The sequence below is a fragment of the Lepidochelys olivacea genome (genome assembly GCF_965140295.1).
Source record: "Lepidochelys olivacea isolate rLepOli2 genome assembly, chromosome: 1".
In the NCBI taxonomy this organism is placed as follows: domain Eukaryota; kingdom Metazoa; phylum Chordata; order Testudines; family Cheloniidae; genus Lepidochelys; species Lepidochelys olivacea.
In genome coordinates, this window is record NC_140411.1 from 118,608,294 (window position 1) to 118,630,603 (window position 22,310).

Consider the following 22,310-nt stretch of genomic DNA (forward strand, 5'->3'; position numbering starts at 1 on the left):
AGACCAAAGCCAAAGCCCAAAGACTTCAGCCCCAGGCAGGGGGCCTGTAACCTGAGCCCCACCACCCAGGACTGAAGCCCTCGGAGTTTGGCTTCAGCCCCAGGCCCCAGCAAGTCCAATGCCAGGGCTGGAGACCCCATTAAAAAGGAGTAGGGTTGCTAACCCTCCAGGATTGTCCTGGAGTCTCCAGGAATTAAAGATTAATCTTTAATTAAAGATAATATCATGTGATGAAACCTTCAAGAATTCATCCAACCAAAGTTGACAACCCTAAAATGCGGTCACGATCCAGTGTGGGGTCCCCACCCACAGTTTAAGAACCACTGATCTATACATTAGCAGTTACTCCTGTGACACAAAATGAGGCAGAAGGAAAATTTCTCTCACATCAGTGTCTATTTTGTTCATGTGTATTAGCCACTGTATGTGAAGCTGTTGAAATAGCTGAAAACATATCTACCACTAACTTTTCGATGCTACAGCTACTTCTACAATTACATTTTATTGCAATACCTGGCTAAGAAGCCTGATTCTTTAGAAATGTAAATTGGACTCCTTGGACCATATCCTCAGCTGGTGTAAATGAGTGTAGCTCCACAAACTTCAGCCTCATGGATTTCAGCGACGTTACACCCATTCACACCAATGACCCCTTAGCTGTTAAAATGTCTGACTCAAAGACAGAGTATGAGTTAGCTAAAAACACGCAAATGAAATCTAAGAAATATTAACAACTCTGGAAACTAGAGAAGGATGGTACAAGTCACTCATGGGAGGATTAATTAAAGACAATATGTACCTCTGTATGAAAGCTGGTGAGTAGATATGAGTTTTATAAGATTAGTAAGATGTCTGTTTGGGGATTTCCCCAAGGATCATAAAGCTAGTACAATTCTATGAATAATTTTCAAAATTCTATGGATGACTTCAACCCTCTCAAGCAAATGTTTTAATACGTTCAGTAAATCCATCACATGCATGAATGATGTCAGTTTTACTATCGGCTAGCCATTAAATGTTATTTGCTATGATAAAAAGAAAAGAGGTGATATTTTCATTTTAGATAAAGAGGTTATTGTATTTCTTGATGTATCAAATGTCACACAGGCCTGTAGAAAGAAATTCATGCTTTAACTAGCAGAATTGCTTACTTTGGGCTTCCAGGCCTTGGTTATGTTTCCATCCAAAACACTGGAATAAAGATGGGAAAAAATATTTCTTTTTTTTTATTTTGGTGACATTAAAGCTTCTCTTCTTGCAGTCGATCAGTGAAGTAAAAGACAAATTGGATACTGAAGATAAGCTACCCACCTTGTTGGCATTCCAAATTGACTGATTTTGAATTTATTTATAATACTTTTGGTGTATGGGAAGATTTTCAAAAGCACCTAAAATATTTAGATGCACAAGTCCTTTTTTTTTTTTAAACTCCCCCCCCGCCCCAAAATAACAATTCTTGTCAGAATTCAGCTATATGAATCTTTGTTCATTGATTTCAATCATGGGTTATTTACCCCTACTTACACAAAATGTATCTTTATAACTAAAATCACCTTTTCCTGTGTGGAACTGAAATATAGATATATATTACCTACTCATAAATGTTTTACAAAACATTATTAAGGTTAGGAAATACCAGAATTAAGATTGCCTGTGCAATCTTAATTCAGCCCTTTTGTGCCTAGGCACTATAAGACATTCTTTACTCACATGCTCACATCCTATTTTTTCCACATGATCACAGCCTCATTCTATGCACAGGGTGGATGATGCTCAATTAATGAGCAACTATTTTAATATTGTGTGTTCTCCTCACTGTTCAATGTGTGGCCCTGGGCCTTATTTGCTGCGCACTAGTCAAACCTGCTCTGAGGAAATTATTAGTTTAGTCCTGAACTTTTCTCTGTTGATCATCATTACTGTATCTGAGTGCTTTACAAAACATTAATTCATTAATTTTTACAACACTTCTCTGAGATGAGGGAGTATTATACCCATTTTACAGATGTGGAACTGAGGCTCAGAGACATTAAGATCAGAAGTATCTACTAATTTTGGATGCCCAATTTAAGACACCCAGAATCTGATTTTTCAGAGTATTTAGCGTTATAAAACACTTTTATATGTTCAAAGCACAGCTCCCATTGATTTCAGTTGCCGCTGAGAGTGCTCAGCACTTCTGCAAATCAGACCTCAAGGTCTGAAGTCAAGTACCCAGAAAACAAGGAACACACACTTAATGACCAGCTGTGAAAAGTTCGGTTTACGTGACTTGCCTAATGTCACATAGGAACTTTGTGGCAGAATTAACTAAGACACACTCCTTTTTCCTCCTGCAGTCCCCTGCCTCATTCACTGCACACCTTCCAACATCTGCAACAATTGAGGCAGGGGTCTCACGAACAACAGTCTTCTTCACTAGCTAGAGTAGGTCCAACCTGTGCATTGAAAGAGGCAGAGTTCCTATAGAAAAAACAGTATGTGATCATGTAATTAAAGACTACATAATAATACACCTGAACAAGGGGCTGGATTAAGGCTGTGCAGGCAACCTTAATTCTGGCATTTCCTAACTTTTGAGTGCTCGACTTTGCAACCTTAATAACGTTACTTTAACAATTTTCCTGCTCTCAGTTCAGTAAGAGGCTGCTCAAGACAATCTGCAGCCCTGGCAAAATTTCAGTGTGCTGCTGCCCTCCTTGTGAGCATAGGGTTGCAGAGTTGGGCCAGCTGCCTTTCTGTCATGATAGAAGGGCAACTGGGCCAAATTTCACTGAGTGGCACTCTGCCCTGAAGCATGGGGTTGCAAGCCACTCAAATTTGGCCCAGCCGTGCCTCTGGCATGACAGAGGGGTGGCCAAACTAAATCTGCCACCCTAGGCAGCTGCCCAGTTTGCCTATAGCTAGAGCAGCCCCTAAGTTCAGGTGCCTGGACCCAGCCCTGGCCAAGCCACAGAAGGCTACAGCTTCAATTGAAGGGAAAGTTCTGCTCAGTCCAATGCTCAAGTATACCCAGTGTGGACTGAATCTGTGAGGAATTTAGCTGCAAAGCTCTTGCAAGTCTCTACTGAGCATATGCAAACTGCAATTTTTTCTAAGGCTTATAACTTGGTCAAATTTGGGAAGATTGTCACAGGAACAGCAAAAGGCACATCATCCCTGACACAAAGGCCACCATATGCCAAATTTCAGTTTCTTGCTCCAAAGCATGGGGCATTAGAACTTATCAAAGAAAAGGTCACCAAAATTTTCAGCATGGTCAAAACCATGTATTTTCTCCTAACCTCATTTTCAGAAATGGGAAAACCATTTGGGCTGAAATTCCCCCTCACCCCGCAAATCAGCCAGGGGGAGAAACCTGGCATGAAATTTCAGCCTAAATGGTTAACGAGTGACAGTTATAAGCCAATGAAATGGGAAGCATTGAGCTCCGTTAATAATAGGCAGCACTACCAGACTCACTTATAACACATCTAACTATTGAACTATTGACTCTTAGATCTTTTTCCTCCACATTCATATCCCAGGGCTTTTTAGGAGTTTTCACATTTAAGTATCAAATCATTTGCTTTTCTTAATTGTCATAGAACATTACTGTATTTATCTGTGCATTACCATAGTATATGTAATAGTACCATTACTTAAAGAGGGAGTATTGCAAATACCACAATACATTTAATCACTGTGAGTGGTAAACGTCAAGATTTTAAAGGCATCCACTGTTTTGTTTTGTTTTGTCATTTTAAACCTTAGAATGCTAACCCTCTTTCATGAAAATCAAGTTCACTTACAAATTAAAAAAAAAACAATTATTTGTTTAAATTCTATAAACAAACACTATTTTCTTGCTTTCTCTTTCATGAGCCTATGCCCTTGTGTTACATTTTAAGCTATAGCCAAGGCAAATTTAAGTAAAACATCTTAGCCTTTTCCAAGGACATTGGGCCGTAACTTAGGATCAAAGTCTTTCCAATCTTAGTTAGGCAGCATTCTGATTGCACTGAAAAAGGAGAGCTAGCTCAGTAAAGATTGAAGATTTGGCCCTTGGTATACAAGTTTCCAGCACAGATATATTTCTACCAAAATAATATTAATAACTCAGACAGAAATTGTTAAACCATTTTCTAGTTCCAAATATTTTAAAATAGTTTCCAGTGTGATTTATGATCCACCATTTTTCATTATGACAAACATTCACTGGCTAATTTACATCACTGTCAAGTTTTGTTTGTACTTAAATCTAACATCATCTTCATGCAGCAAATTGACTATGTTGTATCTCGCCAGTCCTAAGTACCTGATTCTTCAAAAAGCTTTGCACAGGCAGAGCACCACAGCAATCAATGGGGCTCCATGTGGGCACAGGGATCCATCCACCTGGCACCCTTTGGAGGACTGAGGCTTAGGGATTCGCTTTCACCCCACCCAGACTAATGTACATTTTAAAAAATGATGGAAGAAACACTGTCATTTCCCAAGGCACAGTTACATTTATAGTGTGTTTTTGTGGAGCAAATCTAGCCCCCTGCTTCATGGAGCAGAACTGGATGTACCTCATCTGCATGTCATGGAGTCCTGGCTCTATGGCAGTGCATGGGGGTGGTAGGTAGGAGAAAAATATAGGTAGGCTTTTCCATCCTAACTGCCGCCCAGGGATTTGGAGGGATTGTGAGAATAAATATCTGACACAGATTGATACAGCGATTAGGCTGACATAGCCTTCCTGGAGCAGCTCCACAGCCTGGGGCAGATTTGGTAGGCCGCTGGATCTGGATTTGGCTCTGAATTAATTAGCTAAAAGGAAACATTTGAAATGGAAGAGCTTGTTTTATTCTGATTTACAGTTTCATGGTTTCTTCAGAAGAACGTGAGCCAGAGAGAGACAATGCACTAAAAGGCCAGTTAGAGCAGGGAGGCAACCTAAAAGCATGAGCCCATGAGAAAAAAACATTCAAAAGCCAGAAAAATAAAGAGGCTGAAAATACGCTATCCCTTGTCCCAATAGGGCTGGGATTTAGAGAAATCTGACATGGATTCTACACTCTTGATTTTGTTTTTAGGATTCCTCCTGGGTACAAGGGACATGAAGCAATCAGGCTTCCAATGGCAACAATCCTTCTCATTAGTCAACAATACATAAAGATATAATATAAACAATATTATATACATATATAAAGACTGTTCTGCCCTGAGATCTAAATGTCTAAAAGACAGCTAATAAAAAAAATGGGCCCTATCATCCCAGTTCAGCAAATACAGGAGCCTTATAAGGAGCTGTTGACATCTGTATTTGTGCTGGATACACAAGGACTGTTAAAAAGGTCATAAACTTCCTGTGTTTATGAAGTTTATATGCATCAGACAGAAATCTCCACATTGGGCTTCCTGGAACTATGGGTTCAATTCTCAACAGGGCTGATACAGCCCCTTGTCTTTCTGGGAGAGATAAACTGAGTTCCGTGCAATTTCTGGGCAGGGTACTTGTGAAGACCTTGTACAAGGCGATTCAGGTGTTTCTGGTTACTGAATTATTACTTCATCCTGCTAAAAACAGCACATTATTAGCTTTTTGTTGTTGTTGGGCTTTTTTAAGTAACAGCTAAAAGCTGTGGGAACATGGCATTGCTGGCTCTTTACAAAACAACACTTGGAGACAGGAGGCGATAAGACGACAGAACAGGGGACTGGAGAGGGACAGCATGTTAGAAACCAGCCAGAAGATATTTTATAGTGGCTTTTCCAAGTAGCAAAGTTTGGATCCATGTCTGCAATTCACATCCAAATCTATCTTCCAGAGATAAACCTGAGTGCCAGATTCAGTCCTGAACTTTCCCAAGAATTTGAGAAAAAATGAATCTGGTGTTCTGGAAGTAGGCCCACCTCCACTCATAGAATATCGGGATTGGAAGGGACCTCAGGAGGTCATCTAGTCCAACCCCCCTGCTCAAAGCAGGACCAATCCCCTATTTTTGCCCCAGATCCCTAAATGGCCCCCTCAAGGATTGAACTCACAACCCTGGGTTTAGCCGGCCAATGCTCAAACCACTGAGCTATCCCTCCCCCTAATGATTTTTGTGTCTAGAGAAGAAAATATTTTCTACAGCAGAGAGTGCACAGGGGAAAAGATTTTTTTCCCCACATTATGGGCCTGTCTGTGAATGGGGATGAGAAGACACCAGATCAAGATGAAGGGAGAAATGGAAGATATCAGTGAGGACTGTCTATGAAGGTAGAGCCAGAAATGTCCAGGGTGGAACGTCTCTGAATGGGCGGGAGGGACAGAGAGATGCCAGAGGCACCCAGTCTGTGAAGAGAAAGGGCAGAATTAAGAGGTATTCAGGCACCCAGTCAGCGAATAGGAAGAGATACTGAGATTGGCCAAACTGGGGAAGAGGAGCAGGAAAAGGGGATTAAGAGATGTGAGGAATAACCTGCCATTGTAGGTGCTCAGAGACCAACACTCCATAAACAGACGTTTTGACCAGATAAAACATGTCTGTAAATTGACCTCAGAGGACATCAGAGATGGCTTGTCTGGGAATGGGGAGAACATAAGAACGGCCATACTGGGTCAGAACACTGTTTTCCAACAGTGGCCAATGCCAGATGCTTCAAAGGGAATGAACAAAACAGGCAAGCACTGAGTGATCCAACCCCTGTCATCCACTCCCAGCTTCTGACAGTCAGATACTGCCAGAGGGAATCCTGAGGATGTGGTGATCGCCCTCTCTGGGACAAAGGAGAGGAAGATGGGAGCATCTGGAGGCAGTGGAGCAGCCTGTTGTTCCTGTGAAAAGGGGTCAGGAGACATCAGGAATGTCTTTTCCATGACTTGGGCTTGAGAGAGGAGGAATCAGAAGATATCAGGAACAAACCGTGAATGTGGAGTATGGGATAGACTTGGTGTTTGTATTAGGAGTGTTTGGGCCTGCTGATTGCATGAGAAAGGAGTCTTCTGTTTGTGGGGAAAAGGAAGTAGGAGAAAGTAGGAGAGAGTGGGATGGAGGAAGGGAGCAATATTCACATGGGAGAAAGAACAGTGTGTATGGGGTAGATTAGAGATAGTGATGGAAGGGGACGGCTAGCTTGGGAGGAAGAGTCACTCAGAGGAGTAGTAGTGGTAGAAGATACAGTGTACACTGGAAGATCCACACCACATAAGTAGAGGCAGATGGTGGTGAAGGCGGGGCGAGGGTGGAAAGGGGTAAGAGGCAGAGAGGTGGTTGAAGGGACTCTTGAGATTCCCAGGAGCTCCTCATTAAAATTCTGGTACTAAAGTGGAAGGACTGTATGCGCAATTTCCCTGCCACTGAAAGTGTTCACCCCCTTCTGGATACTTCCAAATCATCCCACATAGAGCTGACTGCATGGTTTTATGTATGTAATGTTGTTGTAGCTGTGTTGGTCCCAGGATATTAGAGACAAGATGGGTGGGGTAATATGTTTTACTGGACCGATTTCTGTGTAAGTTCAAAAGATTGTCTCTCACACCAACAGAAGTTGGTCACCTTGTCTCTCTTTACATGATTTTATGATATTTGTAATACTATTATGTATAGCATCAGCAGTATGCAAGGATCTTTGGTGACATAAGACGTGTCTGAAAGACTGATGTATTGCCTTTGGAAGGCACTGGGTTGCACCATGCCCCAGTCATTAAACAAACTAAAAGGAAAAATCTTTGGGACAGACACGCCAGACCCTCCTACAGATCTTCACATATACTTCAAATCTACATACATTGTGTATATTCTGAGGGAAGGAAATGCAAACATTTCCACTGAAATGAACTTAATCTAAGCATGTTTGCCAAGAGGTGTCACCTCCTTCCTTGGCAGTGACCATGAGAAAGCACTTCTGTTTTACCTGGGGGGAGGAGTGAGGAGGGGGGCTGGAAGAATAGATTTCCCAATCCCTCCTCACTCCTGCTTGTGAGCACAACCCTCACCCCTTTGTCACCCTTCCACCTGCTAATACAAATTAAGAGGGACACTGTATTTAAGGATAGTCTTGTAGTTAAGGCAATTGACTGGGACCCAGGAGATCTGGGCTCAATTCCAGCTCTGCCACAGACTTTCTGTGTGACTTTGGGCAAGTCATTTAATCCCTCTATACCTCAGTTCTCCTTTTATAAAATAGCACTTCTTTCCATCTTGACTGTAAGTTCTCTGAGGCAGGGACAGTCTCTATGTGTTTGTACAGCGCCTAGTACAATGAGGCTCTAATCCTCCATGGAACCTCTCAGCACTCCTGTGATACAAATAATAATAATGGGGGCTTCTTGTGAAAATGTTGGAGGCACGTCACTGGCAGAAGGGGACTGAGCGGAAGAGCCATTAACAATGGGGTAGCAGAGGGCACTGGGAGGCCTGTACTGTGTTGTGGATAGTGGAAGAAAATGGTGAAGGAGGATGATATTGGATTTGTTTAAAAGTCTGCTTGTTTCAGAAAAAAACAACAAGGGAGACATTTTACATGACTTTTATTGCACGGTTATAATTCATCTGGTACAAGAAATCCCTACTGTATCAATGATTAGATTTAAATGCCAGCTACTGTCATTTCACCATAAATATTGTTGAGCCATGTTAGGAAGGAGGGAGGCAGCTACAGCAGAGGATAAGCACTCCTGGAGATGGTACCAGCAGTCAAGAATGACAGAAGTAGGGATCTTGGCGTTAGCAGCAATAGACAGAGGGGGACAGACATCACACACACTGGCAGCAGCAAAGTGGGCACATTCAAGAGCCCTTCATAAACTATTATTGATGACCTATGGATAAAAACAAAATAGGATTTGTCTACAGCAAGGACCAGATACTTAATGATTACATTGCCCAGAATTCAGAGAGACAAAAATTGTTCTTACAGTTTTCAGAGTAACAGCCGTGTTAGTCTGTCTTTGCAAAAAGAAAAGGAGTACTTGTGGCACCTTAGAGCTGTAGCTCACGAAAGCTCATGCTCAAATAAATTGGTTAGTCTCTAAGGTGCCACAAGTCCTCCTTTTCTTTTTGTTCTTACAGAGAAAGTCAGATACACAGCTAGTCATTGTTTCTGTCATCCAGTTGTATATGAACCACAACAAGAGACATTTATTACCATACCTATGACTAGCAACATTACTGCAGGGGCTGCCACACTGGCTTTACTTTCCTTTGATTGAAGGTACACACCCACAAGAGGTCAATTCAGTCCATAGCTTAGGAGTGAATTCCCCACTGACGCTGAGCTCACACACAGCAGCATCTCTGAGTAACACTTCCTACCATCTCTGGATGGCTAGGAGATTCCATCCCATCCTGATGAACGATGGCCTTGCCTCAGTTATACAAGGCTTCATCACCGTATGCCTTGGACTAGCGCAATGCAATATATCTAAGGATGAAGCCATCAGCCCTTTGGAAACGCCAGTGACAGTGAAGTACATCTCCTCAGCAACACGGGATACTGTGAGTGATAAAGAAAAGAACCAGAAAACAACCCTATAATCATGTAAAGCTAGGCTTCTGTCTTCTTTCTATGCTTATCTGTCTTCTCTCTAAGGTTATGGGTAGAAGGAATGTGAACTGTGTGTAACCTGTACTCCCCGTTTTCGGGAAAGAATTCCTTATACAGATAAGCCTCCATGTTCATACCTACCCCAGAGCTTCAAACAGACTGGGTTAACCGGTTTGAACTGGAAGAGATATCACATATGTTGAACCAGGCTATAAAAGCTCATCTCTGTTCTTTGTTCGGGGCTTCGCCATATTCCTCTGTGTAGGAATTGGTGAGCCCTTCAGCTGTCGTACTTGCTAGCATTAAAGTGCCTCATTTTATCTAAGAGTCCTGACTCTGTGTTTGTTTGGCTAATACAGAAGTCCAGGGAAGGCTACCCTCCCAACCCTAGACGGGAGGGAAACCCTTTTTCCCTAACAAAATTGGGGGCTCGTCCAGGATTGCCGCTTCTCCGGACCGGTGGACAGTCGGGACTCTGAATCCTTCTTGCCGGCACCTGGGTTGCTTTAACCTTGAAGGCTTCCCATCTCGCTTCCACCCGCCGCTTCGGTGAAATAAGGCATCCCTAAAGGCACTAGGGTCCGGACCTATTGGTGAACACCGGCCGGTGGGAACTTGGTGAGTTCTGAATTTTTCCTTTGTGATTGTCTAGATAACAGCCGGGGGTTCCATCTTTGGGGAAAGATGGGGGGGCATCCAGTAGAACTGTTGATCCTTCTACGCCCCTGGGCTATATGTTAAAACATTATGATAGGGATATCAAGGCCTTACAATCGGATGGCAACAAAGCTTTGTATAAGTTTATATTTCTGTGTCAAGGTCCCTCGGTGGGAATGACGCGAGACGACCCGGAACCAGGAAATCGCTGGCCGGGGGAGGGAACATTTGAGTTATAAATAACATTGTTCATTTACGGAAAGTATTGTATGATTTGCAACCGCAGCAACTTAAGTATTCTGATGTATGGATAAGGGAGGCCGAATGGCGCAAAAGCGCCAGTGTAACTACTAGTTTACGTACTGAGGTAAACAAACTTAAAGCCATGCGACCCCCACCCTACAATCCAGAATCTAGTAATGCTGACCGGAAGCTAAAAGTGTCAAAGTCTATTTATCCCCAACTCCCATTGAAAGAAGCGGGGGACCCTATACCATTGGAAGAATGTTCCTGGCTATGGGGTGGGGTACCGCAGCCTGACCCCGATGCACCAACGCCCCCGAACGGGGAGAGGAGCGGCCCCACTCTCCCGCTAGCTACCGATACCCCCACAACCGACACAGAGCTGGGGGACGATCCGGAGGCTGGCACCTCTACCATGGCGGTGGCACGTCCTGATCCACGACACCCCAGTGATGCGACCCCTGCAAAGACCCGTCTCATAGTTCTCTAGGCACACCTAAGGCAAAAGTTACTGAAGCTGCAATAGCTAGTGCAGTCCAAATGCCTATGCGACAATTGCCAAGGGGTAGAGGGGGGACACAGATGGTGTATGTCCCTTTTACCAGCACAGATCTAATGAATTGGTCATCTACTTTTCCCTCATTTCGACAGTGTCCGGAAGAATTTATTAAAAAGTTAAAGGATATTTTCACAATGTATAATTGTAATTATGATGATGTGGAGATAATTTTGAATCAAGTGCTAAGTGAGGGTGAGAAGGAAATGGTGTATAAGAAAGCTAAAGAGGCGGTACAAGGCAGGGCGGCTTATCCGCAAGAGAAACCTGAAATGGATTGGGATGTTCCAAAGACCGTTCAAGAGTGGGATAAAATGAGAAAGCGAATCTTAGAAGCATTAGATGTCTAAGCCTGTGTATGATTGGGGAAAGGTAGATGCATGTGTTCAAAAGCACGATAAGCACCCAGGGGAATTCTTCCACCGCCTTTGTAAGGTTTTGAAAAACCACGGCGGCTTAGATCCAACCTCCCCTGTAGCAAAAACACAAGTGATCGGCCAGTATGTAAAAAACTTATTACCATTCGCTCGGAAGTATGTGTGTAGTCAACCAGCTTATGAAAACAAAACGCTGGAGGAGGTGGTGTGGTTAGCAGCCCATGCCTGGAGGAATAGGAAGGAATTAGACACTAGGAGGTCCGAAAAGCTCCTTAATCTGCAGTTGCAAGGTTTCCAAGACGGCTCTCGGGGACGAGATGCAAGCTGTAGGAGGGGAGGCTTTCGGGGACAAGGCGGAAGAGGAGGCAGCTCTACCCAGGGATGGGGACCACAAGGTCAGAACTTCTAGCCACGGCCCGGGAGGGCAGGGCCAGATGAGTGCCGGCGGTGCCGACAAAAAGGACACTGGGCTGCCCAGTGCCCAAATTACCCCCTCCAGTCAGCTGACCCTCTTATGCAAGCCTACCAGAGGGTACAGGAAAGGGGGGAAGAAGAAGGGAGTACTGATTAAAAGCTAGCCGCCCACAATGCTTCGTTCCCCCCGCCAGGAACCCCCTCCGCTTCTTGGACAGTGCAGTTGGATGCAAACCACCTGGAACTTCCAGTTGTGGTGGGAGGAAAAACTTATTCAATGTTAACTGACACCGGGGCAGATAGAAGTACTCTACAGGACCCCAACCTTCCTACCACTTCTGCAACCGTAAAAGCTATAGGGGTTGGTGGCACCGTGTGCGCCCTTCCTCTAACTGCGGAGCAAACGGTCCAGCTTGGCCCGTTATCAGAGGATCATAGCTTTTTAATTGCAACTTCCTGTCCTGCAAATCTATTAGTCAGAGATTTGTTATGTAAACTACGAGCGACTATAACTTGCAGCCCGGAGGGGCTATATCTCTCAGTCCCTACTTCTGTCCCTGAAGCTACGGTAATGGCATTGTTAGCCACTAATGCCACCACAATGACACCCACTGCCCCCCTTGTCCCTGCTGAGTTATCTGATATTCCTGAAGCATTGTGGGCCTCGGCGTCCACTGAAACTGGACTTTTCAAGTCAGCAGAACCGGTTTATATCACTTACCGTACAGACATCCCTCTGCCCCGAAAAATGCAATATCCATTGCCTAAAGAGGCCATAGAGGGCATTCGGACAGTCCTACAACAGCTTTTAACTCAAGGAATCATTAAAGAGGCTACCAGCCCTTGCAATACACCTATTCTTCCTGTTAAGAAACCCAAGCCTGGCCCCGATGGCAAACCGGTTTACCGCTTCGTGCATGACCTCCGACTGATTAATACTATTGTGATCCCGAGAGCTCCAGTTATTCCCAATCCAGCAACTATTTTAACTGCTATTCCCCCAGGAGCTACTTATTTTACTGTGATTGATCTGTCTTCAGCATTTTTCAGCATCCCTGTGCACCCAGACTCACAGTTGCTATTTGCCTTTACCTTTGACGGACGTCAATACGTATGGACCCTCCTCCCTCAGCGCTACAGGGAGAGCCCTACCATCTTCAGCCAGTATTTAAAGCGAGATCTGGACTCTATTTCGTTGACCATAGGTTCTACTTTGATTCAATATGTTGATGATCTGTTATTGTGCTCTACAGACAAGACTGCCTGTGTACAAGACACTCAAATCCTTCTTTTTGCATTGGCCGAAAAAGGTCACAAGGTGGCACTCTCCAAGCTACAGTTTGCCCAACCCGAGGTGGAATATTTAGGGCATTGTATTTCATATGCCTCTACTGCACTTACTCAGAACAGGATTGAAAGTGTTCTGAGTATGCCAAGGCCTACCACTAAAAAACAACTCCGCCAGTTACTGGGAGCAAGTGGCTATTGTAGAGCCTGGATTCCGGCTTATGCGGAGTTAGTGCACCCCCTCACTGATTTGCTGCTGGATTCCGTTCCCGAACCCCTGCCATGGATGACTCTACACAACAACACCCTTACAGCCCTCAAACAAGCATTAACTTCTGCACCAGCTCTGGGCAGACCGGATTACGCAAAGCCTTTCACCTTGTTTTGCCATGAACAATCTGGCACGGCGTCTGGTGTGCTAACTCAGCCCTTTGGGCCTGGCCAGCGACCGGTGGCTTATTTTTCGGCCCTTCTTGACCCAGTGGCTCAGGGTCTTCCGCCCTGCCTCCGCGCTGTTGCAGCTGCCGCTGTATTGGTTGAGAAAGCTTCGGGACTTACCTTGGGCCACCCTCTTCTAGTTCAGGTGCCTCATGTCGTTGCAGCGCTTCTTAATCGTGGATCCACGCAGCACCTCACAGCAGCCAGATTGACCAGGTACGAGTTGGCCTTGCTCGCCAATCAGGCTGTTACCCTACGTCGCTGCGAAGTCCTGAAACCTGCAACCCTTTTGCCTCTGCCTGAGGACGGGGAACCTCATAATTGCCTCCACTTGGTGGATTTGATCTCCACGCCTCGTCCTGACCTCTCCAATATTCCATTGCAGAATCCTGACCTCCAATTGTTTTGTGATGGCTCCGCCTGTCGGGACGAGTTTGGAGCCTTACGAGTTGGCTATGCAATTGTTACCCTGATGACAACGCTTGAAGCGCATGCCTTACCTACTCAAAAGTCAGCGCAAGCAGCAGAACTCGTGGTGCTTGTTAGGGCCTGTCAATTAGCTGAAAACAAAACTGTGGCCATCTATACTGACTCCAAATATGCCTTTTCAGTATGCCACTCTACTGGACAACTTTGGAAACATCGTGGGTTCCTTACCTCCAGTGGCTCTCAGATCTCCCATGTTGCCTTGATTTTGGCCTTGTTAGAGGCTATTCAACTTCCTGCAGCTGTTTCAGTTACACACTGTAAGGGCCACTCCCGCGCCTCGGACGAGGTTTGCAAGGGAAATGCTGCAGCCGATTCGGCGGCCCGTCATGCTGCCCTCTGTGGGGCTCCAGCCCCTTTTCCTTTTTTGGCACCCCTGCTACTGCAACCAGTGACGCCAGCCGTTTTGCTCTCTGCCCAGCAGACGACGCCCCCGGCCGAAGTTAGCCGTTGGAAATCCATTGGATGCCACCTAAATGAGGACAACCTCTATGTCAGCCCGGACGGTCGTCCAGTTCTCCCAAGACAACTCCTCCCTCAGGTTTCCCAGGCACTCCACCTGGCCTCGCACCTGGGAAAGGGGGGATTAGTGGCTCAAATGGAGAAGTTGTTTTTTGCTCCGGGGGTCCATGCGGCTGCGAAGACCGTAACTGCACAGTGTGAATTGTGTCAACGGTATAATCAAGGAGCCATCAAACTACAAGTTATGGGACATTGCCTGACTACCCATTTACTGTGGTCCAGATGGACTTCATGGACTTACCACCAGTGACAGGACTAAAACACTTGCTTGTCCTGGTTGACCTTTTTTCAGGGTGGGTTGAGCATTTCCCCACTCGAAAGGCAGATGCAGTATCCGTAGCAAAGTGTCTCCTCAAGGAGATTGTTCCCCGCTTTGGGATAATGACTCGTTTGGAAAGTGACCAAGGCCCCCGTTTCACTTCCCAAATTATTCAACACTTAGCGAAGGCCCTCGGCATAAAACAGGCCTTGCATACCCCCTATCATCCACAAAGTTCAGGAAAAGTAGAAAGGGTGAATGGGCTGATAAAAACATGCGAGCAGACTGGATTAAAGTGGCCCGAAGTGTTACCCATAGTGTTAACCAATCTTCGTAATACACCCCATAGGAAGCATTCATTGACACCGTTCGAAATTCTATTTGGCCAACCCTTGCCAATTCCCCTAACCAGTGTAGACGGGTTTGTCCCAGCGAAAACTTCATTAATGGCTGGGCAAGGTAAGTTGGCGGGTTATTGTCGCATGTTGCAAGATGCATTGAGTGATGCGTGGGCCAGAGTAAAAGATGCCCAACCTTTACCACTTGATACTTGTGCGCACTCTCTTTTTCCAGGTTACTTTGTCTGTGTTAAAATCCATCGAAGGAAGCATTGCCTGGAACCAAGGTGGTTGGCCCCGGCCCAAGTCCTTCTGACTACTCCGACGGCAGTGAAGGTCGAGAGCATCAATAGATGGGTGCACTGCAGCCACTGTAAGAAGGTTCCTACTCCAACATCCCCAATGACTGCCATCACAACCGCCGCTTCTACATGAACTGTGTACCGATCGGTCAGCGGAATCAGAAGCAGTTATAGAACTGTGGAGCATTAGTTATGCTGTTACAAATATTGTATTAATATTATTTTTTGTTTGTTTTGTGTTGTTAGTAGCCGGTAGTGTTTATAATGTATGTATGGCTATGGGCATTAACCTGGGCCTCTGCCCTGGGGGGCTGGGATAAAAATACGTTTCTACAATTAGCCCAAAACGTAACCAACGCCTGGAATGTTAGTGATTGTTGGGTGTGTTCCCACTTCTCCTCCCATTCACTGCAAGGTTTCCCCATTTTGCCGGTTCCAGCGCTCCTCGATTCTTGGCAAAATGGGTCGGTGTGGTACGGCCAAAAGGGAAAAAGGGGAAGGGGACCCATAGATTTTAGGACTTGGATCCCGAACCATCGCCCAGACTTGCTCGTTAAGGCCCCCTTGTGCGTAGAGAAACAGTCACTATGCTCCCGAGGTAAAACTACACTGGGAAAATACCCAAAAACCCACTGTGAGAAAATCCTAATTTTGGGGAAAAATGCAAGCACTACTCTTTTGCAGTATCCCAATGGTACTGAGGTAGCCAACTATGCCCATGCCGGAGGCTATGTGGGGTACATTCTCAGAGAAAATACGACTCAATTTGCCGGCCTTACATTATGGAACTTGGGGGGAATAGGACCCAATCCTGATGATGCTGCATCCCTGGTGGGACGATTGCAGGACGTTTCTCAGAACTAGGGGGCAATAAAGGCAACTATAGCATAGTATTAGGAGATCACCATTTATGGTGGGTATATGGTACTTGGGCAGGAAAAACCTTGCCCCCAAAGTGGTTAGGAAGATGCACGGTGGCCTTTGCCTGGCCAGCAGGGATGCATCGTAGAGACTTAATAGAAATCAAAGACACAACTCGACGAACCCGTCGAGATACCAGTTATAATCCTATTGTCGAGGAAGGCAGTGCAGGCATGCGAGCCTTCCGTATTCTTTTTCCGTGGGTGGGGGTGGGCCAACTTGAATACGCTCTAAAAAATATGTCAGCCGAAATGGAAATATTTACTAACGCCACTCGAGATGCAATCCAAGCCTTACAAGAAGAAATAAGCTCACTAGCTCGCTACAGTATGCAAAACAGGTTGGCCTTGGATCAGCTTTTAAGTGCGCAGGGAGGGGTGTGCACATTTCTCAATGCCACATGCTGCCTTTATGTGAATCAAAGCGGACACATAGTCACGGATACTAATATAATTGCAAACGTGTCAGCCTTCTTTCATGAGCAGGCCTATATTTCTCCCAGTGTGGGCTTTGACTTATGGGGCTGGCTCACCAGCTGGTTGCCTAACTTTGGATGGCTAAAAACCTTGTTTGTGTATGGAGTGGGATTCCTTATGATTGTGGGTCTGCTGTTCTGCTGTGTGTCCAGTTGTTGTGCCCTCTTCCACCGGGTATGTACCAAAGCCATGAGCCCAGCAAAGATAATATATATAAGAAAGGGTGGTGTTAACCAAGATGAAAAGCATATGAACATGTTAAACAATGAATAATGAGCCATGTAAGATAATTATCTTCAGGCTCAAAGGGGGGAACTGATAAAGAAAAGAACCAGAAAACAACCCTATAATCATGTAAAGCTAGGCTTCTGTCTTCTTTCTATGCTTATCTGTCTTCTCTCTAAGGTTATGGGTAGAAGGAATGTGAACTGTGTGTAACCTGTACTCCCCGTTTTCGGGAAAGAATTCCTTATACAGATAAGCCTCCATGTTCATACCTACCCCAGAACTTCAAACAGACTGGGTTAACCGGTTCGAACTGGAAGAGATATCACACTGTATGTTGAACCAGGCTATAAAAGCTCATCTCTGTTCTTTGTTGGGGGCTTCGCCATATTCCTCTGAGTAGGAATTGGTGAGCCCTTCAGCTGTCGTACTTGCTAGCATTAAAGTGCCTCATTTTATCTAAGAGTCCTGACTCTGTGTTTGTTTGGCTAATACAGAAGTCCAGGGAAGGCTACCCTCCCAACCCTAGACGGGAGGGAAACCCTTTTTCCCTAACATGAGCATATCAAACCCGTTCTTTATGCTGCTTCCCAGAGATTATCAAGTCAAGGCCAAGGTCCGATCTCCAAGGCACTCAGTGCCCTGCGCTTAGCATATCTAAGGGTGTGTCTACACTGCACTCTTCTTCTGGTGGGGTGTAGTGTACATACATGCATAGTCCCCAGAGCACAGGTATAAATCGCAGTGTAGATGGTGAGGCACAGCTTAGGTGAGTAAAGACAGATCTGAAGGCTGTGGGTATGAACCTGAATGCATAACCTACACAGCTCTCTACTTCCTCAACCCATGCCTCCCCATCTACACTGCTATTTTTAGCTGTGTAGTGCCCGCGGCCTCCCCACTTCTGGAGCCCTTCTCCAACCCGGGAAAATACTCCAGCAGTGGGTATGGGGTCCAGCAGTGGAGAAAGGCTCCAGCAGTTCCATGCCACAAGGAAAGACTCCAGGCAGCAGGGAAAATCTCTGACAGTGCCCCACGGCCAGAGCCTTTGCCCCACCACAGGGAAAAACTCTGGCAGCGGAGAAAGGTTCTGGCGGGGAGAGGTGCTTCACCGCAGCGAAAGGCTCTTGTAGTGCGGAGCTGCTAAAGGCTTTCCCGCTGCCTCCCCTCTACCAGAGCCTTTCGCTGACATATGTAGCTACACGCCATAGTGTGGATATGGTGTGCTATTCAATGCGATGTGCAGCTACGCATACTCTACATGTCGCCGCCAGTGATGTGTAATGTAGATGTAGCCTAAAAGACCACCCAAAGCTCTGGAATGGAGACCATAATTAAAAGCTCTGCTCCTCAGGCACAATGGAACTTTCTGTTATAAAAATTTCAAGCTCATCAAGTTCAGGACATAGAACTTTCCTAGGGGCTGGTCTGGGGAACAAACTCCCCCAGGAGCGAAGGACCATCCCAAACCTCACAGTCATCTGCTCCAAGTGCATGGTGCACTTCTTCAACCTGCCTTCTCTCACATACACGTTGAGCAGCCTGTACATGAAAAAAACAACCACCCCCAAAGTAACACCCTACCAAAACAAACCATAGCGCACACAATTCTCCCTTGGGGAGAGAATGCGAGTCACATCGCTTACTTCACTTCTGGAAGGTGCGCAGTGATGAGGGTGACATAAGAACCTGACTAGAAGAGCATAGAGGGAAAGGGCAGTCCTTTGGCGCTACAAGAACTGGCAGCTCAACCTTCAACTTCTTTTTTTAAGATCTTGAAGATTTTGTGTTTCCTGACTTGGTCCTGCACTAGCAGCAATAGTTTCTTTTCAAAAAGCGATAAAAAGAGTAGTTGAACACTGCTGATAAGAGAAACGGAGACTCGTGTCAGAGCTATGCCGCCCGCTGATCTGTGACTCAGATCTAGATCCTGGGGTCCTTCTGTGGTGCACGGCAGGCTGCACAGGGCTGTTGTGCTAAGCACATGGGCAAGTGGTTGCTTTGCATAGATTCAAGGCAGGTTAATCTCGCCACAAGGAAGGAGTGATTTGACAGCGACATGCTCATGAACGCAGAATTGGATCCCCTGCATGTCATTTTGAACCTCTCATTTACACTATACATGCAACACTCCACACTTACACTGAACAGCATCCGATCCCTCAGAGCAGTGGTTGTCAACCAGGCGTCCGGGGCCCTCTGTGGGGACCACAAGCAGGTTTCAGGGGGTCCACCAAGCAGGGACAGTGTTAGGCTCGCTAGGGTCCAGGGCAGAAAGCCAAAGCCCCACAGCATGGGGCTGAAGCCTGGGGCCCTGAGCCCCACCACCCAGGGCTGACGCAAAGCCTGAGCAAAGTAGCTTTGTGGGAGGCCCTGTGGCATGGGGCCCCAGGCAATTACCCTGCTTGCTACCCCCTAATGCTGGCCCTGGCTTTTATATGCAGAAAACCAGTTGTTGTGGCACAAGTAGGCCTTGGGAGTTTTTATAGTATGTTGCGGGGGGGGGGGGGGAAGGGGCTCAGAAAGAAAAGGTTGAGAACCCCTACCTCAGAACACTAGACTCTGAGGGTGAAATCCTGACCCTAGCAAAGTCAATGGGAATTTTGCCAGGATTTTATCCTAAAGCTTCAAGATCAGATCTCCACAAGTCCACCAACAAAACTCTCCATATTATAGCACCTGAATATACAGTTGTATAGTATATATACGTTGTATAGTTTGACCATGTCGGGTGGCAGTGGGAGGGATGGTACTTTTTTATTTTACTTTTGCCAACTGAAACAAACAACCACATGTTTCTGATTCTTCAAACTGTATGAAAATTGAAAGGTACCTTACCCTTACAAGGCACTTTGAGCTGTAATGTCACCGTGAGCTTTACATGTTCTATTTCATTTAGTGCTACACATGTGAAATTCGACAGAAAATCCTCTTCCTTTACTTCCTCAATATTTAAAATGGACTCTCCATAGTATTCCCAGTCACGTCCCATAAAACTAGTAGAGAAAGTTGTTATTTTTAGTTGTTAATGGATAGACACAGCTTGCAAAATATGAAAATTATTTCACATGATGCTTACAATTGACGGTCTTCACGAAACCTTGAAGTATCGAGATCTTCAGCTTTGATTTCATTAACCTCCCATGTAACAACGGCTATATTTTGCTTCCCAATCCCCAGAAGGGCTCTACAGCTAATGTCCACAGGAGAACCTAAACAAAAGTCAGTGGGAATTTTGTAAATAATCCTTGACACAAGCAAAATTCCAAAATAAGAGTTGTACTGACTTGCACCAAATAATGGAAGATGTGAATTAAAACTGATTTAATTATATCTGTGCAAGTTTGTGTTGGCAAGGCCGAAAATAAGGTTAACAAATCTTACACTTCATGGCATAAACTGGTAATGTGCAAGGGAGAGAGAGGAATTCTAACATTCCTGCAAATAGGGAATTATAGATTCATTATAGCAAAGAGTTTAGAATATTTTATTTCTTTAAGTAAATTAAAGTGCTTGCAAAAGGTCTGTCTGATGTCCTGGAAAGGTGGACAGAACCACCTCGAACTAAAGGTCCATCCCCTTAATCAAGGGAGCAGCCACAGGAACTGGGATCAACTAAATCCAGGGGACAAATAATAGCGGGGTGGGGGAGCAGGAATAGGAGTGTAGATCATAGGTTTAAAACAAGGGAACCAAATGGGGACACTGAGCAGAGAACCCAGACAGAACCCGCTGCTCTGCACAAAAGGTGCTAAACTGACAACCTGGAAAAATGAAATCCTTTAGCACAGAAGGCAACGCAATCTATCCTCACACTCTGCCCAATGCACCCAAACTATGATTAGGAAGCAATATGTCTAGTAGTGAGATGAGAGCTCAGTTTACATGATCTTTCCTTGGCCTCTCTCCAAATAACCCACTAAATGGAAATAAATTTCTGTCACTATGGAAGTCTAGTAACCTCAAGGTGAAGAATTCTATCAATAATATTGTTATCAATCCCAAGTTAGGCAACCCACAGCAGAACGTCATTTAAAAATTATTAAGATAAGAAGTTGATACATACCACACTCCACTTTTATTACAGCATTGTCTGCTGGATATTGAATTCGGGGAGGTATAGGTGAAGGGCATACTGAAATTAAGGTAAAAGGAAAGCAAGTGTTAGACAGCCTTACCACATTATCATTCTAGTTTGCCATGCTAACCTTTTAGCACTGCAGAAGCAGAAATGCAAGCTAACACCAGAACACCAGTGGTCCATATATTTACTAGAATTATCTGATTTTACTCCCAAGACAACATCCTTTGGAAAATCTGCATATTTGTATGAAATGCAAAGGTTGTTTATTAATTTGTGTTGCATTTTTACATCAATACTCATAAACAAGGGGAAAGAAGAAAGAATATTTTTCTAAAGCATGTTGCTTTAGCTAGTTGGTGGAGAAGAAAAATTAGTTATGTGCTGTCATGTTTTCTCACCTGTTTACATCGCTCTTTAGTAACATTTAAATCTTTTTTAAAGACAGGATGGGGAATTCCCTCAGGCAGTTGAGCAAGGGACCATTGCCCATCACTTCAGCTTGGTAGATTCCTTTTCCTTGACCTTTTAGCAGTGATGGCACTTGTCCTTTGGGGTAGTTGGCAATTCAGTAATAATGCTACTGACATATTTATAGGTCCACATTTTCCAGTGTGTGGGCACAACCTGTACACAGCTGCATACCCCTGACTCCAGCTTTCACAGAGTTTAAGGCCAAAGATCATCTAGCCCAGGGGTGACCAACCTGAGCCTGAGAAGGAGCCAGAATTTACCAATGTACATTGCCAAAGAGCCACAGTAATAGGTCAGCAGCCCCACCACCCTATCAGCTTCCCCTACCTTCCCACTCTCAGAGCCTCCTGCCCACTGGCAGTCCTGCCAATCAATGCCTCCCCCTCCCTCCCCACACCTCCCAATCAGCTGTTTTGTGGTGTGCAGAAGGCTTTGGGAGGGAGGGAGAGAGGGCGGGAAGGGGTGGGGCGGGGGCAGGGCCTGTGGCAGAGCCAGGGATTGAGCAGTGAGCGCCCCCCCGGCACATTGGAAAGTTGGCGCCTGTAGCTCCGGCCCTGGAGTCGGTGCCTAAACAAGGAGCTGCATGTTAACTTCTGAAGAGCCGCACGTGGCTCTGGAACCACAGGTTGGCCATGCCGATCTAGTCTGACCTCCTGTATATCACAGGCCACCAACGCCACCCAGCCACCCCTACACCAAGCCCAACAACCAGAATTAGATCAGCACACTAAACCCTCAAGCAGTGGTTTAGCTACA

General features: G+C 45.3%; 1 protein-coding gene across 1 annotated transcript in view; it reads right to left on the minus strand.

Annotated features, from left to right (window-relative positions):
* The window catches only part of IL1RL1 (interleukin 1 receptor like 1), a 45,285-nt gene that overhangs the window by 6,633 nt on the left and 16,342 nt on the right, over positions 1 to 22,310 (minus strand). Inside the window, exons 6-8 of the mRNA XM_084616903.1 lie at positions 21,066 to 21,134; positions 20,079 to 20,211; positions 19,838 to 19,995 (exon numbers count right to left, since the gene is read on the minus strand). Coding sequence (XP_084473029.1) covers positions 19,838 to 19,995; positions 20,079 to 20,211; positions 21,066 to 21,134 — 360 coding nt within the window. The remainder of the gene's footprint in view (positions 1 to 19,837; positions 19,996 to 20,078; positions 20,212 to 21,065; positions 21,135 to 22,310) is intronic.